This window comes from Tamandua tetradactyla, chromosome 19 (genome assembly GCF_023851605.1).
Source record: "Tamandua tetradactyla isolate mTamTet1 chromosome 19, mTamTet1.pri, whole genome shotgun sequence".
Taxonomy (NCBI): domain Eukaryota; kingdom Metazoa; phylum Chordata; class Mammalia; order Pilosa; family Myrmecophagidae; genus Tamandua; species Tamandua tetradactyla.
The window spans coordinates 2,688,672-2,706,333 of NC_135345.1; the positions used below are offsets into that span (position 1 = coordinate 2,688,672).

At 37.4% G+C, this 17,662-nt stretch overlaps 2 protein-coding genes across 10 annotated transcripts in view; both read left to right on the forward strand.

Moving 5' to 3' along the window:
- Positions 1–17,662, forward strand: part of ADD1 (adducin 1) — a 133,301-nt gene that overhangs the window by 439 nt on the left and 115,200 nt on the right. The gene's annotated exons all lie outside the window — the stretch shown is intronic.
- LOC143662964 (dual specificity protein phosphatase 14-like) lies at positions 386–11,065 on the forward strand. Its single transcript, XM_077136264.1, has one exon. The coding sequence runs from the start codon at positions 7,479–7,481 to the stop codon at positions 8,076–8,078; it is 600 nt and encodes a 199-aa protein (XP_076992379.1). The 5' UTR covers positions 386–7,478; the 3' UTR covers positions 8,079–11,065.

Sequence of the window (17,662 nt, forward strand, 5' to 3'; positions counted from 1 at the left end):
CCGGTGAGCGCGGGCCCCGGGGCAGGCAGGCTTGTCCCGGGCAGCAGCGGGTTTGCGGGGGTCCGTGCGGGAAAGGAGGGTCCGGTCGGGCCTGGCGTTAGTGGCGGCCGTCCCGGGCTTGGAGCGCCCACGGCCGGGAAGGTGTGTGCAGACCAGACCCACCTATGGATCCTGCCCGGCTGCTCTCGTTTCGTTTACAAGTGACAGCTTCTGCCCAAAGAGAAAAGCCTCATCTGTGCACCGAGGGAAGAAAGGTTGTCCTGGAACTCTTTTAGAGATGGAGCCATTGGCGATCTTTGCCCCTCCTCTTCCTTTCTTTAATTCTTCATTTTTGTCTTTTTGTGTGTGTGTGTCGGGGTGGGGGGTGGGGGGTGGAGGTGGGGGAGTTTGTCAGAGGTCCTCTGTCCTTAAGAATCTCTTTAATTTCTGTTCTTGTAATTCGTGGCTCTAGATATTTGTATGTGATTTGTGTTCACTTCATGCATACTTTGAAATAAATACTTTGGTTCGTTTGAAACTGCCGTTGGTGTGACTGTATATGGTTTTATGCCTAAAATAATATAAAGTAATTTTCATTTCTCCCAGGACTAAAAACATAGGTAATTACTGTAGACGTTGTTGGTAACATATTGTAGAAAGACTTTTTTGTATGTGAGAAATTACAAAAAAATTAGGAGTTCAACAGGTGCCAAAGAGGGAATTTCAGGAAAAGGGGGCGAATTGTGTGAGGGTCGAATTGTAAAAGTTATTATGGGCAAAAAAATGCCAGGAATATATGTTATTTTTTTCTAGATTTAATGTACGCTTTTGACTCTATGGGAAAAACTAGAGTAGTACAATTGTTTTTAAGAAAGTAGTTTTGGCAGTCAAACTGCTTTTCGAATTTTGATGTGGTTTACAGTGTGCACCCAGTACGATTTGTTAATTTGTTGTCATTTGTGTTTAGATTTCAGAGTTATAGAGCCCTAAATTCTACCCAGTCCCCAAATGGGTGGGATATTTCCCTTTCTAAAAAATACTTTATAGAAGCTGGCCATTTTCTCTTTTCATGTTATCTGACAACTGACAAATGTTTTGTTTGCCATTCAATTTTATGTTAATATTTTACCATAAAAACTATTTTCTTTAAATGGTATTAATTTTTACTAAGTTCTTTTAAGTAGTCATTGTATTGAATCAGAAAAGTAGATGGTGAAATGATTTAAAAGATACCAAGCTTTTTAAAGCATCTTTATGTAGACATATACCAAACAGTTCACCTATTTAAAATATGAAGTTTTTATTATATGAAATGTATAGTTTAAACTGACTGCTTTTATTTATAGTTATGTTTTTAAGTCTTTACACACATCCATATAAGTAGAGAGGATGATAAAGCCCCTATTTCCCCTCATCCAGCTTGAACAGTTATCAACTAACAGCCCATCTTGCTTCATTTGAACCCCCAATCCCAGATGTCATCATTTAAAAAAATTTTTTTTTAACGACACATCTTTGCACACATACGGTCCATACATGGTGTACAATTAGTGGCTCACAATATCATTTAGTTGTGCATTCATCACCATGATAATTTCTTAGAACATTTGCATCACTCCATAAAAAGAAAAAGAGAAAAGGAAAAACTCAGACATCTCATACCCCTTACCCCTCCCTCTCATTGACCACTAGTATTTCCATCTACCCAATTTATTTTATCCCTTTTCTTCGCTATTATTTATTTATTTTAATCAATTTTTTTTTTACTCATCTGTCCATACCCTGGATTAAAGGAGCATTAGATACAAGGTTTTTACAATCATACACCACATCGTAAAAGTTGTTATCTTTATACAATCATCTTCAAGAATCAAAGCTACTGGAATACAGCTCACCATTTTCAAGTATTTCCTTCCAGCCACTCCAATACATCCTAAACTGAAAAAGGATATTATATAAGGCATAAGAATAACCTCCAGGGTAACCTCTCGATTCTTTGAAATCTCTCAGCCACTGAGATTTTATCTTGTCTCATTTCTCTCTTACCCTTTTTGATCAAGAAGGTTTTCTCAACCCATGATACTGGTCCCTGGAATCATGGGAGTCCTGTCATCCACACCCCTAGGATTCATGTCTCGCGTAGAGGGGAGGGCAGTGAGTTCACCTGCTGAGTTGGCTTAAATGTCATCATTTTAACTGATAAGTATTTCAATATGTAGACAGAAAAAAAAAGACTTAAAAAGATGAATAGAAATCTCGCTGATAAAAAATGAAAAATTCTTTAATATCTTCAAATATCCAGCTAGATTCTAATTTTCTCAGTTGTCTCATAATTTTAACAGTTTGTTTGAATTAGGATCTAAGTGTGATCCATACATTGTGACTAGTTTTAATCTGTAGGTTTCCCTCTCATCTTTTGTTTCCTCTTGTGATTAATTTGTGGATGAAACCCATGGTGTATTCTTGGAGTTACCCACAGTCTATTTTATTCTGTATTATAGTTTAACAATACAGAGTTTCTTTTTTATTTTATTTTTTTTAATATCAAAAAAACACAAAGCAAATGCAAACATTCCTACTTTGATCATTCTGTTCTACATGTATAATCAGTAATTCACAATATCATCACATAGTTGCATATTCATCATCATAATCATTTCTTGGAACGTTTGCATCTATTCAGAAAAAGAGATAAAACGAAAACAGAAAAGAAATTTATACATACCATGTCCTTTACCTCTTCCTTTCATTGATCACTAGCATTTCAAACTATATTTATTTTAACATTTGTTCCCCCTATTATTTATTTTTATTCCATATATTCTACTCGTCAATAGGGAGTTACTTGTAAACTAATTCATCTAAAGGGGTGAACAGATTCAATTTTGATTTTTTTTTTTATTAATTAAAAAAAATTAACAAAACATTTAGAAATCATTCCATTCTACATGTACAATCAGTAATTCTCAATATCATCACATAGTTGCATATTCATCATTTCTTAGTACATTTGCATCGATTTAGAAAAAGAAATAAAAAGACAACAGAATAAGAATTAAAACGATAATAGAGAAAAAAAAAACCTATACGTCACATGCAGCTTCATTCAATGTTTTAACATAATTGCATTACAATTAGGTAGTATTGTGCTGTCCATTTCTGAGTTTTTATATCCAGTCCTGTTGCACAGTCTGTATCCCTTCAGCTCCAATTACCCCTTCTCTCTCTTTTTTTTTTTTTAATTAACGGAAAAAAAGAAATTAACCCAACATTTAGAAATTATACCGTTCTACATATGCAATCAGTAATTCCTAACATCATCACATAGATGCATGATCATCGTTTCTTAGTACATTTGCATCGGTTTAGCAGAACTAGCAACACAACCGAAAAAGATATAGAATGTTAATATTGAGAAAAAAATAAAAGTAATAATAGTAAAAACAAAACAAAACAAAACGAAAACCTATAGCTCAGATGTAGCTTCATTCAGTGTTTTAACATGATTACTTAACAATTAGGTATTATTGTGCTGTCCATTTTTGAGTTTTTGTATCTAGTCCTGTTGCACAGTCTGTATCCCTTCAGCTCCAATTGCCCATTATCTAGACTCACTCAGCATAATGTTCTCTAGGTCCATCCATGTTATTACATGCTTCATAAATTTATCTTGTCTTAAAGCTGCATAATATTCCATCGTATGTATATACCACAGTTTGTTTAGCCACTCGTCTGTTGATGGACATTTTGGCTGTTTCCATCTCTTTGCAATTGTAAATAATGCTGCTGTAAACATTGGTGTGCAAATGTCCGTTTGTGTCTTTGCCCTTAAGTCCTTTGAGTAGATTCCCAGCAATGGTATCAATTTTGATTTTTTTTCTCTTTTTCTTTGTTTTACGAGTAAACTTCATAGATAAGTAGGCTGATAATAACTCGTAGCCTTCTTGTTTGTAGTCCTTGATGCTGAATGCCTGGAGTCATTATTAGGCATTTAAAAATGTTGATATTTTAATTCTATAACCTCATCATTTATTAGCTGGAGTACTTTTTTTTATACAGTTTTCTCCTTAACCTCAATTTGGCTACCTTGAAGGTAGTTCATATAGGAAAGGCAGGGCAAGTGCTTAATTCCTTTCTTTTACTTACCAGTTTTTAAAATAATGAGTTGGTTCCCTAGTATCCTCCAGAAGTGAGCGATGAGTTGTATGTTGTGTGTTTGTGTCATTGTGAACTCGTGGATGTAAGTATATTTGATGTGTTTCAAGCCATTGCTGATGTTATTCCTTTTGATGCTCAGATGGTCCCATTTTTGTCCAATACGAGGCTGTTCTTATTGGCTTCTAAAACTTTTTTACACAGCTATAATAGTTCTTATAGCTTTTCTTTCTGCAGCACAAATTGTACCAAGCTTATCTTATACATTTTCTTTCTCAGCCCTGCTGGAATCATCCCTTTTGTCAAGGAAGCTTGGTTTCTTTTAGTGGAAAATAGTATTTAGAAACCACACTTAAGGGCCCTCAAGGTGCTCATTGCCACCAAGTTGATGGTGGTTTCTGTGTCTTTTCAGTGCATAACTCGTAGCTCAGTGATACTTCAAATGAATACTACGTACGATTTTACTTAACCTTCTTGATGTTAAATCTTATTCCTACATCTTTTTTCTTCCAAGCTAAATATCTTGTTTTTTGATTTTTTTTTACTTTATTACAACAGTTGTAGGTTTACGGTAAAATCATGCAGAAAGTACAGAGTTCCCATATATCTCTCTCTGCTCTACAGTCTTCCTCTCATAGTCTTCCCTATTATTAACATAATGCCTAATTGGTACAGAGTTTTGTTTGGAGTGATGGAGAAGTTTTGGTAATGGATGGTGGTGATGGGAGCACCACGTGAATGAAATGAACAGCACTGAATTATATACTTGGAAGTGGTTAAAAAGGGAGATTTTATGTGTTATATATGTTCACACACACACACACACACACACACACACACACGAGACCATAGATTGTATAACACAGAGTGAACCTTTATTAAAATATGAACTATAGTTAATACTATAATTACAGTAACATTGATTCAGTTATAATAAAGCTACCACACGAATGTCGGTACATCTTGGTTCTAATTATTTTATCCCACATTGTATGTCTCAAAAGAATGATATGAACTTACTGATGAAAACTGTTTAAGAATTGTTAGGGACGTGTAGTCAAATTACAGTTTTAAAGTCACTCTGAATTGTTACTCCATAGGTTTGTCACCACTGGTGAATTCGGGTTCATTTTAAAAATTACTATTATGCTTTCTGTATTATGTTTTGTTAAAATTTAATTATGCTGTGTAGTTGTATAAAATGTGAAAAGACTTTCAAACCCAAATCTATAAAACAAGGTGTATTCAAAGAGGTTTCACCTCTGTACTGTCCCCTTTACCCTAATTCCTCACTCTCCTATAGATAACCTTTTTTATTTTTATTTTTGGCTCTTCAGTTTATTGCATGAAGGAGTTACACTTGTTCAAGTTAAGAAGCCGACTCCACATGGTTCCGTTATACAAGCTGTGAGGTTTTTAAACTTGTGACAAGGAAGAGAAGGGAAATTTTCTATTCATTGAAAATGAGCTTCAATGAGCCATAAGCACTTAAAACCCATGAACCTTCAGTTTGTCATCCTTAGCCATTCCAACCTCTGCAAGGAACTGGCGTATGTTCTTGTACTGTTCACACTGTGGCTGAATCGTTTCTCCGTATTCTGGATGCTCAATTACGGTATCATTTCTTCTTAAATGCCTACACTGGTTTGTTTTATTGTAATCATCAGTGATCCCTTGGACAGTGGTAAGAGTCTTCCTGCTCTTTCTCTGTTGAATTTTTATATGAAGGTAATCCTCAGTCCCAGCAGGAAGCAGATCAACACCCTCACTTGCATAAGCAAAGGGGATCAAAAGAGTGGAGGTTCTAGATAGCGGACATGTGATGCGATTTCTTTTCTGTGAAAGGCTGTGGCCGAGAAGGCGGGCAACGGGTATCGAGTGTTTGGAAGCAAGGGGGCTCTAGTGGGAGGTTGCTGAGTCCTCGGCTCAGTGACTTGAACCTTTGTAATTTTTAATTTTATGGTTATATTCATACTTTCTCTTTCTTTGATGGTAACGTGCTATACAGTTTTTTATCATGCTTTTTCCACTTAACATTATGTTCTGATGCTTGGTTCCATAGTACAATATAGAAATATTTCTTATTCCTTCTTATGTTTGTATATTTTGCAGCAGAGATGTAACATCTAGTTCATTGTAATATATGAGTACAGATTTTCTTCCTGGGCCGTGTGATTTCGAGTTTGCTGTCTTTACCAGAGACACAGTAGTGAAATTGTATTATACCTATCCTTTTGTGTCTGGTTTATATCATTCAGCATTATATCCTTTAGGTTTGTCCATATTGTCATATGCTTCAGGACCTCTTCCCATCTTACTGCTGCATAATCCATCGTGTGTGTATACCATAGTTTGTTTATTCACTCATTGGTTGATGGGCGCTTGGGTTGTTTCCATCTTTTGGTAATATGAAAAGTGCCACTGTGAACATTGGTGTACAGATGTCTGTTCGTGTCACTGCTTTCAACTTTTCTGGGTATATACCTAGTATTGGTATTGCCGGGTCATGGGGCAACCCAATATTTAGGTTTCTGAGGAACCGCCAGCTGTGTTCCAAAGCAGTTGCACCATTGTACCTTTCCACCAGCAGGGAATAAGTGTTCTAATTTCTCCACATCTCCAGCATTTGTAGTTTTCTGTTTGTTTAATGGCTGCCATTCTAGTAGGTGTGAGATGATATCTCATTATAGTTTTTTTAAACATTTTTATAATTATGAAATGTAACATATATACAAAACAATAAATTTCCAAGTATAATTTAATAGGTAGTTATAGAACAGATTTAAAGTTTGGTATGGGTTACAATTTTTTTTGTTTTTTCTTTTACCTGCTCCACGACACTGGAGACCAAAAGAAATAGCAATATAATGATTCAGCAGTCATACTCATTTGTTAAATCCTATCTTCTCTGTTATACTCTCCTTTTCTTTTTTTTATGAAAAATAACATATATGCAAAACAATAAATTTTGTAGTACATCACAACGATTAATTGTAGAACAGATTTCGGAGTTTGGCATGGGTTACAATTTCACAATTTTAGGTTTTTGCTTGTAGCTGCTCTAAAGTACTATAGACTAAAAGATAATGATTCAGGCAGAAGGCTAGAGCCGCGCAGGGGGACGGAACCCCTATCCGCGAGCTGGAGGTGCCGATCTGATTTGTATCTGCTATAACCACCACTGCTCACTCAGGACTTTCCAGATCCAGGCCAAAGGCTCCAGAGTACATCTAATTTCCTCAGCAAGAAGGAGATTGTAATTTCTGATTCCTTGGTGGAAGGAAAACAAAACAAAACAGTGTCGTCTTGCTTCCAATGATGCAAGTGTGATTGCTGGCATCTTAATGAGCTCCAGAGGTCACAGCACGCTCCCACGAACTCGGATGATTTCTGAGGCAGATATCGGAGGTATTGCTCAAATTACCTCCTCTCTCTTCCTGGGCAGAGGCAGTGTGGCCTCCAACCGGCACCTTCTCCAAGCTCGTGGGATCACCTGTGTCGTTAATGCTACCATTGAGATCCCCAATTTCAACTGGCCCCAATTTGAATATGTTAAAGTGCCTCTGGCTGACATGCCTCATGCTCCCATGCCTCATGCTCCCATTGGACTGTATTTTGACACTGTGGCTGACAAGATCCACAGTGTGAGCAGGAAGCATGGGGCCACCTTGGTGCACTGTGCTGCAGGGGTGAGCCGCTCGGCCACTCTCTGCATTGCTTACCTGATGAAATACCACAATGTGTGCCTGCTGAAGGCGTACAACTGGGTGAAAGCCCGGAGGCCTGTCATCAGGCCCAACGTAGGCTTCTGGAGGCAGCTGATAGACTACGAGCGCCAGCTCTTTGGGAAGTCAACAGTTAAAATGGTACAGACACCTTATGGCATACTTCCAGATGTTTATGAGAAAGAGTCCCGACACCTAATGCCTTACTGGGGGATTTAATGCCACCAAAGCCTGCATCAGCAGCCCCTTAAGCAGTACCAGCATCTGCTACACACTGTTTGCTCCCCTCTTCACCTTTCTTTTCATATGATTGACACTTGGTTCTCCTTGAAGTGTTTTTTACACTGGGTGTTCAAGTTAATTTTAAGAGACAGGGAGGGAGGGGTGGAACATAAGGGGAACACAAAGACTGCTAGTAACATTTTAAAAACTAACATTTTGGAATAGCATTTATGAAAATCTTTAACTGGCTTTTAGTCATTTTTTTTTTTTCTGGTGAGTTTCTGTGTTTATTTATTTTTTATTTTTTATTTTTTTATTAATTAACGAAAAAAAAAATTAACCCAACATTTAGAAATCATACCATTCTACATATGCAATCAGTAATTCTTAACATCATCACATAGATGCATGATCATCGTTTCTTAGTACATTTGCATCGGTTTAGAAGAACTAGCAACACAACCGAAAAAGATATAGAATGTTAATATAGAGAAAAAAATAAAAGTAATAGTAGTAAAAACAAAACAAAACAAAACAAAACAAAAACCTATAGCTCGGATGCAGCTTCATTCAGTGTTTTAACATGATTACTTTACAATTAGGTATTATTGTGCTGTCCATTTTTGAGTTTCTTTTAGTCATTTTTAACAATTTGAACAGTTTAATAAACTGTTTGGTTCTGCTCTATTTTGAATCCGGTTGCCTTTGGCACCATTGCAGGTGCAGGAGCTCAGTGCAAAAATCACTTTGTTTCTTTTAGAGACAAGCTTTGTTCAAGGCTACCAACCAAAACAGATGCTTAGGGAAGATTGATATTAGCTTCAGTCTCTACTGGATTAGCCCTACTCTTTCCTTTCCTTCTATTATTTAGTGACTCTATAAGTTAAAATAAATAAAACTTGATTATTTAGCTGTTAAGTAATTATAATGAAATCTGCTGCAAAGACCCTCTTGAAATCAGTGTGCCCCAGGATTATATTAGCATTATTTTAAATAAATATCTGCTTAACATAAGTATCACTAGTAAAAAAAAAAAAAGATAATGATTCAACCCTGATAGTCATTTGTAAACCCTACTGTCTCTTTATAGCTGTACCATTATCATTGTAGTTTTGATTTGCATTTCCCTTATAGTTAATGAAGATGAGCATCTCTTTGTGTGCTTTTTAGCCATTTGTATTTGTTCTTTGGAAAAATGTCTGTTCATATTTTTTGGCCATTTTTTAATTGGGTTGCTTGCCCTTTTATTGTTGAATTGTGTAATTTCTTTATATACACAGGATATCAAACCTTTATCCAATATGTGGTTGCCAAATATTTTCTCCCATTGAGTTGGCTGCCTCTTCACTTTTCTGACAAACTTATTTGAGGTACAGAACCTTTTCATTCTGAGGAGTTACCCTTTAATTTGTTTTTTCTATTGTAGCTTGTGCTTTGGGTGTAAAGAAGCTTCTTTCTATCGGTAGGTCTTGAAGAAGTTTCTCTGTATTTTCTTCTAGGAGTTTTGTGGTATTGACTCTTGTATTTAGGTCTTTGATCCATTTTGAGGTAATTTTTGTAAAGGGTGTAAGATAGGTATCCTCTTTCATTCTTTTAGCTATGATATCCAGTTCTCCCAAGCTCATTTATTACATTCTATTCCAGTTCAGTGGATTTGGGGGTCTTTTTGAAGATTAATTGATCAGAGATTTGATGGTCAACCTCTGTGCTCTCGATTCAGTTCCGTTGGTCAATGCTTCTCCCTTTGTGCTGGTACCATGCCGTTTTGACCATTGTGGCTTTATATAAGCTTTAAAAACAAAATCTTTTTCATAAATGACAACTTTTTCTTATACCATGACTTGACAAGAATTTTCTGGTACATTTAAAGTTACCAGATGGAAGTAACTATTTCGTTTAGGTAGGATATAATGCTTCATAATTCTGTTCTGTCCACAAGACTTTTGCCTTCTTCTGTATTTCTTGGTGGTTAACAGATACAGACGTTAAAGATCTCAGTTTGGCATCTTTCTTTTTTTTCTGAACAGCAGCCATTTCAGCCTCTCAGTCCAGTAGTATAGTTTTGGGTTGGTTTCAGTTATGCTCCTTTTGAGATAAAATGATCTCGTTCACGCTGACAGAGTAATTCATTATTATTAGTCACATTGTTAACACATTTTGTAATGTTTCTCCTGTTGTTATCCAAGTTTTCTTATCTGTCTGCATATTCCTTGGGCTTTGTGAGATGTAACGTTTTTAAACACTTAGATTTTAAGTTTGTAAAACACAGTGCCTGTGGCTGTGGTCCTTAGTGCTGTCTTGCTGACATCAGTTTTGTCAATTCTGCCTTCTGTCTCTGGCTCCACTGTCACGGACTCCACCCAAGTAGCCATCATCTCTCCCTTGGACTACACAGTAGCCTCCCATCTGTTCTCCCTGATTCTTTTCTTCTTATCCATTCTTCACCCATCAGCCAGGATAATTTACATAATATAGATAAAGTCATGCTCTGTTTTCCTTAAAGCCCTTCAAAGATTGATAAAATGGTTGCCTCTAGGGATGGGAAACTGTGTGGTTGTTAAACAGGGGTGGGAAAGAGACTGACTTTTCACTGTATAATTTTATCCATTTTGAAATTTTGATTCATGTACCTGGATTATGTATTCAGAATAAAATAAATAATTTTACAGACAAAAAAAATAAAAAAAACAGTGACTTCTTATTATATACTTAAGACAAAACATACTTCTACTTGCTCATTCATGCTGGAACATGTCTAGCTCTTTTCCACTTTGCAGAATTGCTTGCACATTGATCCTTCTTCCTACTACATTCTTAGTTCACTCTACATGGCTAGCTCCTTCTCATCTTTTAGGCCTTTGCGTAAATGTCTCTTAGAGAGACACTCCCTGATTACTTTCATTAAAGTAGGTTTCCCCCTCTTATTCACTAACAGACACTCTTTGCTTCCTTCAGTTTTTTTTTTTTTTTTTTTTTTTACATGGGCAGGCACCAGGAATCGAACCTGGGTCCTCTGGCATGGCAGGCAAGCGTCCTTGCCTGCTGAGCCACCGTGGCCCGCCCTTTCAGTTTTAATTATTTGTCTCTTTATTCTTGTTTGTTCTTCTGCAAGAATGGTACTCCTTGAAGGCAGAGACCATATTTATGCGCCGTTTTAAAACATCCCCCACTGTTCTGCTAGAGTGATTCCTCCAAGTTATGTCACTTCCTTACTTGCTTACTTGCTTAGAACTTTTCGATATTCTCCACAGCTGCTAAATTCTGAGCTACTGGATGAGTTTTGACCTTTTTCTTGTCGCAGACAGTGCTTTGGTTTTTGCTTCCCACTGTACTCTGAGCACAGTAACCTAGTAAATAGTAGGCTCTTGGCAGATATATATATATATATATATTTATTAATTAAAGAAAAAAAAGAAATTAACCCAACATTTAGAAATCATTCCATTCTACATATGCAATCAGTAATTCTTAATATCATCACATAGATGCATGATCATCATTTCTTAGTACATTTGCATCGATTTAGAAGAACTAGCAAAACAACAGAAAAAGATATAGAATGTTAATATAGAGAAAAAAAATAATAATAATAGTACAAAAAAAAAGACAAACAAACAGACAGACAAAAAAAAAACCTATAGCTCAGATGCAACTTCATTCAGTGTTTTAACATGATTACTTTACAATTAGATATTATTGTGCTGTCCATTTTTGAGTTTTTGTATCTAGTCCTGTTGCACAGTCTGCATCCCTTCAGCTCCAATTACCCATTATCTTACTCTGCTTCTAACTCCTGCTGGACTCTGTTACCAATGACATATTCCAAGTTTATTCTTGAATGTCGTTTCACATCAGTGGGACCATACAGTATTTGTCCTTTAGTTTTTGGCTAAACTCACTCAGCATATTGTTCTCTAGGTCCATCGATGTTATTACATGCTTCATAAGTTTATTCTGTCTTAAAGCTGCATAATATTCCATCGTATGTATATACCACAGTTTGTTTAGCCACTCTTCTGTTGATGGAGATTTCGGCTGTTTCCATCTCTTTGCAATTGTAAATAACGCTGCTATAAACATTGGTGTGCAAATGTCCGTTTGTGTCTTTGCCCTTAAGTCCTTTGAGTAGATACCCAGCAATGGTATTGCTGGGTCGTATGGCAATTCTATATTCAGCTTTTTGAGGAACTGCCAAACTGCCTTACACAGTGGTTGCACCATTTGACATTCCCACCAACAGTGGATAAGTGTGCCTTTTTCTCCGCATCCTCTCCAGCACTTGTCATTTTCTGTTTTGTTGATAATGGCCATTCTGGTGGGTGTGAGATGATATCTCATTGTGGTTTTGATTTGCATTTCTCTAATGGCCAGGGACATTGAGCATCTCTTCATGTGCCTTTTGGCCATTTGTATTTCCTCTTCTGATAGGTGTCTGTTCAAATCTTTTCCCCATTTTGTAATTGGGTTGGCTGTCTTTTGTTGTTGAGTTGGACAATCTCTTTATAAATTCTGGACACTAGACCTTTATCTGATGTGTCGTTTCCAAATATTGTCTCCCATTGTGTAGGCTGTCTTTCTACTTTCTTGATGAAGTTCTTTGATGCACAGAAGTGTTTAATTTTGAGGAGCTCCCATTTATTTATTTCCTTCTTCAGTGCTCTTGCTTTAGGTTTAAGGTCCATAAAACCGCCTCCAATTGTAAGTTTCATAAGATATCTCCCTACATTTTCCTCTAACTGTTTTATGGTCTTAGACCTAATGTTTAGATCTTTGATCCATTTTGAATTAACTTTTGTATAAAGTGTGAGATACGGGTCTTCTTTCATTCTTTTGCATATGGATATCCAGTTCTCTAGGCACCATTTATTGAAGAGACTGCTCTGTCCCAGGTGAGTTGGCTTGACTGCCTTATCAAAGATCAAATGTCCATAGATGAGAGGGTCTATATCTGAGCACTCTATTCGATTCCATTGGTCAATATATCTATCTTTATGCCAATACCATGCTGTTTTGACCACTGTGGCTTCATAATATGCCTTAAAGTCCGGCAGCGTGAGACCTCCAGCTTTGTTTTTTCTCCTCAAGATACTTTTAGCAATTCGGGGCACCCTGCCCTTCCAGATAAATTTGCTTATTGGTTTTTCTATTTCTGAAAAATAAGTTGTTGGGATTTTGATTGGTATTGCATTGAATCTGTAAATCAATTTAGGTAGGATTGACATCTTAACTATATTTAGTCTTCCAATCCAAGAACACGGTATGCCCTTCCATCTATTTAGGTCTTCTGTGATTTCTTTTAGCAGTTTTTTGTAGTTTTCTTTATATGGGTTTTTTGTCTCTTTAGTTTAATTTATTCCTAGGTATTTTATTCTTTTAGTTGCAATTGTAAATGGGATTCGTTTCTTGATTTCCCCCTCAGCTTGTTCATTACTAGTGTATAGAAATGCTACAGATTTTTGAATGTTGATCTTGTAATCTGCTACATTGCTGTACTCATTTATTAGCTCTAGTAGTTTTGTTGTGGATTTTTCTGGGTTTTCGACGTATAGTATCATGTCGTCTGCAAACAGTGATAGTTTTACTTCTTCGTTTCCAATTTTGATGCCTTGTATTTCTTTTTCTTGTCTAATTGCTCTGGCTAGAACCTCCAACACAATGTTGAATAATAGTGGTGATAGTGGACATCCTTGTCTTGTTCCTGATCTTAGGGGGAAAGTTTTCAATTTTTCCCCATTGAGGATGATATTAGCTGTGGGTTTTTCATATATTCTCTCTATCATTTTAAGGAAGTTCCCTTGTATTCCTATCTTTTGAAGTGTTTTCAACAGGAAAGGATGTTGAATCTTGTCAAATGCCTTCTCTGCATCAATTGAGATGATCATGTGATTTTTCTGCTTTGATTTGTTGATATGGTGTATTACATTAATTGATTTTCTTATGTTGAACCATCCTTGCATACCTGGGATGAATCCTACTTGGTCATGATGTATAATTCTTTTAATGTGTTGTTGGATACAATTTGCTAGAATTTTATTGAGGATTTTTGCATCTATGTTCATTAGAGAGATTGGTCTGTAGTTTTCTTTTTTTGTAATATCTTTGCCTGGTTTTGGTATGAGGGTGATGTTGGCTTCATAGAATGAATTGGATAGTTTTCCCTCCACTTCGATTTTTTTGAAGAGTTTGAGGAGAGTTGTTACTAATTCTTTCTGGAATGTTTGATAGAACTCACATGTGAAGCCATCTGGTCCTGGACTTTTCTTTTTAGGAAGCTTTTGAATGACTGATTCAATTTCTTTACTTGTGATTGGTTTGTTGAGGTCATCTATTTCTTCTTGAGTCAAAGTTGGTTGTTCATGTCTTTCCAGGAACCCGTCCATTTCATCTAAATTGTTGTATTTATTAGCGTAAAGTTGTTCATAGTATCCTGTTATTACCTCCTTTATTTCTGTGAGACCAGTAGTTATGTCTCCTCTTCCATTTCTGATCTTATTTATTTGCATCCTCTCTCTTCTTCTTTTTGTCAATCTTGCTAAGGGCCCATCAATCTTGTTGATTTTCTCATAGAACCAACTTCTGGTCTTATTGATTTTCTCTATTGTTTTCAATTTCACTTATTTCTGCTCTAATCTTTGTTATTTCTTTCCTTTTGCTTGCTTTGGGATTAGTTTGCTGTTCTTTCTCCAGTTCTTCCAAGTGGACAGTTAATTCCTGCATTTTTGCCTTTTCTTCTTTCTGATATAGGCATTTAGGGCAATAAATTTCCCTCTTAGCACTGCCTTTGCTGCGTCCCATAAGTTTTGATATGTTGTGTTTTCATTTTCATTCGCCTCGAGGTATTTGCTAATTTCTCTAGCAATTTCTTCTTTGACCGAGTTGTTGTTTAGGAGTGTGTTGTTGAGCCTCCACGTATTTGTGAATTTTCTGGCACTCCGCCTATTATTGATTTCCAACTTCATTCCTTTATGATCCGAGAAAGCGTTGTGTGTGATTTCAATCTTTTTAAATTTGTTAAGACTTGCTTTGTGACCCAGCATATGGTCTATCTTTGAGAATGATCCATGAGCACTTGAGAAAAAGGTGTATCCTGCTGTTGTGGGATGTAATGTCCTATAAATGTCTGTTAAGTCTAGCTCATTTATAGTAATATTCAGATTCTCTATTTCTTTATTGATCCTCCGTCTAGATGTTCTGTCCATTGATGAGAGTGGTGAATTGAAGTCTCCAATATTATGGTCTATGTGTCTATTTCCCTTTTCAGTGTTTGCAGTGTATTCCTCACGTATTTTGGAGCATTCTGGTTCGGTGCGTAAATATTTATGATTGTTATGTCTTCTTGTTTAATTGTTCCTTTTATTAGTGTATAGTGTCCTTCTTTGTCTCTTTTAACTGTTTTACATTTGAAGTCTAATTTGTTGGATATTAGTATAGCTACTCCTGCTCTTTTTTTTTTTTTATTTTTTTTTATTTTTTTTTTTTTTAAAGGAAAGACAGAGAGAAGGAAGGAAGAATAGAAGGAAGGAAGGGAGGAAGAAAGGGAAACATTTTCTTGTTTTATTGTATTCTGTTTCTCCGTTTTTGTTACATGGGCTGGGGCCGGGAATCGAACCGAGGTCCTCCGGCATAGCAGGCAAGCACTTTGCCCGCTGAGCCACCGCGGCCCGCCCATACTCCTGCTCTTTTCTGGTTGTTATTTGCATGAAATATCTTTTCGCAACCTTTCACTTTCAACCTGTGTTTATCTTTGGGTCTAAGATGTGTTTCCTGTAGACAGCATATAGAAGGATCCTGTTTTTTAATCCATTCTGCCACTCTGTGTCCTTTGTTTGGGAAATTCAGTCCATTAACATTTAGTGTTATTACTGTTTGGATAATATTTTCCTCTACCATTTTGCCTTTTGCATTATATATATCATATCTGACTTTCCTTCTTTCTACACTCTTCTCCATACCTGTCTCTTCTGTCTTTTCGTATCTGACTCTAGTGTTCCCTTTAGTATTTCTTGCAGAGCTGGTCTCTTGGTCACAAATTCTCTCAATGACTTTTTGTCTGAGAATGTTTTAATTTCTCCCTCATTTTTGAAGGATAATTTTGCTGTATATAGGAGTCTTGGTAGGCAGTTTTTCTCTTTTAGTAATTTAAATATATCATCCCACTGTCTTCTAGCTTCCGTGGTTTCTGCTGAGAAATCTACACATAGTCTTATTGGGTTTCCCTTGTATGTGATGGATTGTTTTTCTCTTGTTGCTTTCAAGATCCTCTCTTTCTCTTTGACCTCTGACATTCTAACTAGTAAGTGTCTTGGAGAACGCCTATTTGGGTCTATTCTCTTTGGGGTGCGCTGCACCTCTTGGATCTGTAATTTTAGGTCTTTCATAAGAGTTGGGAAATTTTCAGTGATAATTTCTTCCATTAGTTTTTCTCCTCCTTTTCCCTTCTCTTCTCCTTCTGGGACACCCACAGCACGTATATTTGTGCGGTTCAAATTGTCCTTCAGTTCCCTGATTCCCTGTTTAAATTTTTCCATTCTTTTCCGGATAGTTTCTGTTTCTTTTTGGAATTCAGATGTTCCATCCTCCAAATCACTAATTCTATCTTCTGTCTCTTCAAATCTATCATTGTAGGTATCCATTGTTTTTTCTATCTTTTCTACTTTATCCTTCACTTCCATAAGTTCTGTGATTTGTTTTTTCAGTTTTTCTATTTCTTCTTTTTGTTCAGCCCATGTCTTCTTCATGTCCTCCCTCAGTTTATCGATTTCGTTTTTGAAGAGGTTTTCCATTTCTGTTCGTGTATTCAGCATTAGTTGTCTCAGCTCCTGTATCTCATTTGAACTATTGGTTTGTTCTTTTGACTGGGCCATATTTTCAATTTTCTGAGCGTGATCCGTTATCTTCTGCTGGCCTCTGGGCATTTAGTCAAATTTCCCTGGGTGTTGGACCCAACAGGTTGAAAGATTTTTCTGTGAAATCTCTGGGTTCTGTTTTTCTTATGCTGCCCAGTAGGTGGCGCTCGTGGCACATGTTTGTCTGCGGGTCCCACCAGTAAAAGGTGCTGTGGGTCCTTTAACTTTGGAAAACTCTCGCCCTTGGGAAGTTCGTCAGCTGAAGCGGCTTGGAAGAGTGTCAACTGGCCCGGGGATCCGAACGCGGGGAGGGTCGCCGGCCACCGCAGCCCGGGAGAGCGCCCGTCCGAATCTCCTAGTCGGCCCGGGGCACCAAGTGTGGCGTAAGGGCGCCAGCCGCCGCCGCCCAGGAGAGTGCACTGTTCCCAGCCGGAACGGGAAGTCACGTGTTTGGAAGGGACCCCGGTCCCCGTTCTCCACAGCCTGGGGATCTCCGATCCAATTCTCCCAGTTGGTCCGGGGGGCCACGCGTGGAGGGGTGTGCCAGCCGCTGTGGCTTGAGGGGACCACCTGTCCAATTGTCCCAGCTGGCCCTGGAAGGACGAAGGGAGGGACTCCGGCCGCTTGCCGCCCCGGCCCGGGGAAGCCCGTGCCCCTCGGCGATCTCACCGGAGCGGGTTCTCTCAGCCAGTCAGCCGTTCCAGGATGGGGTACGCTGTTGTTTTGATCTCTGTC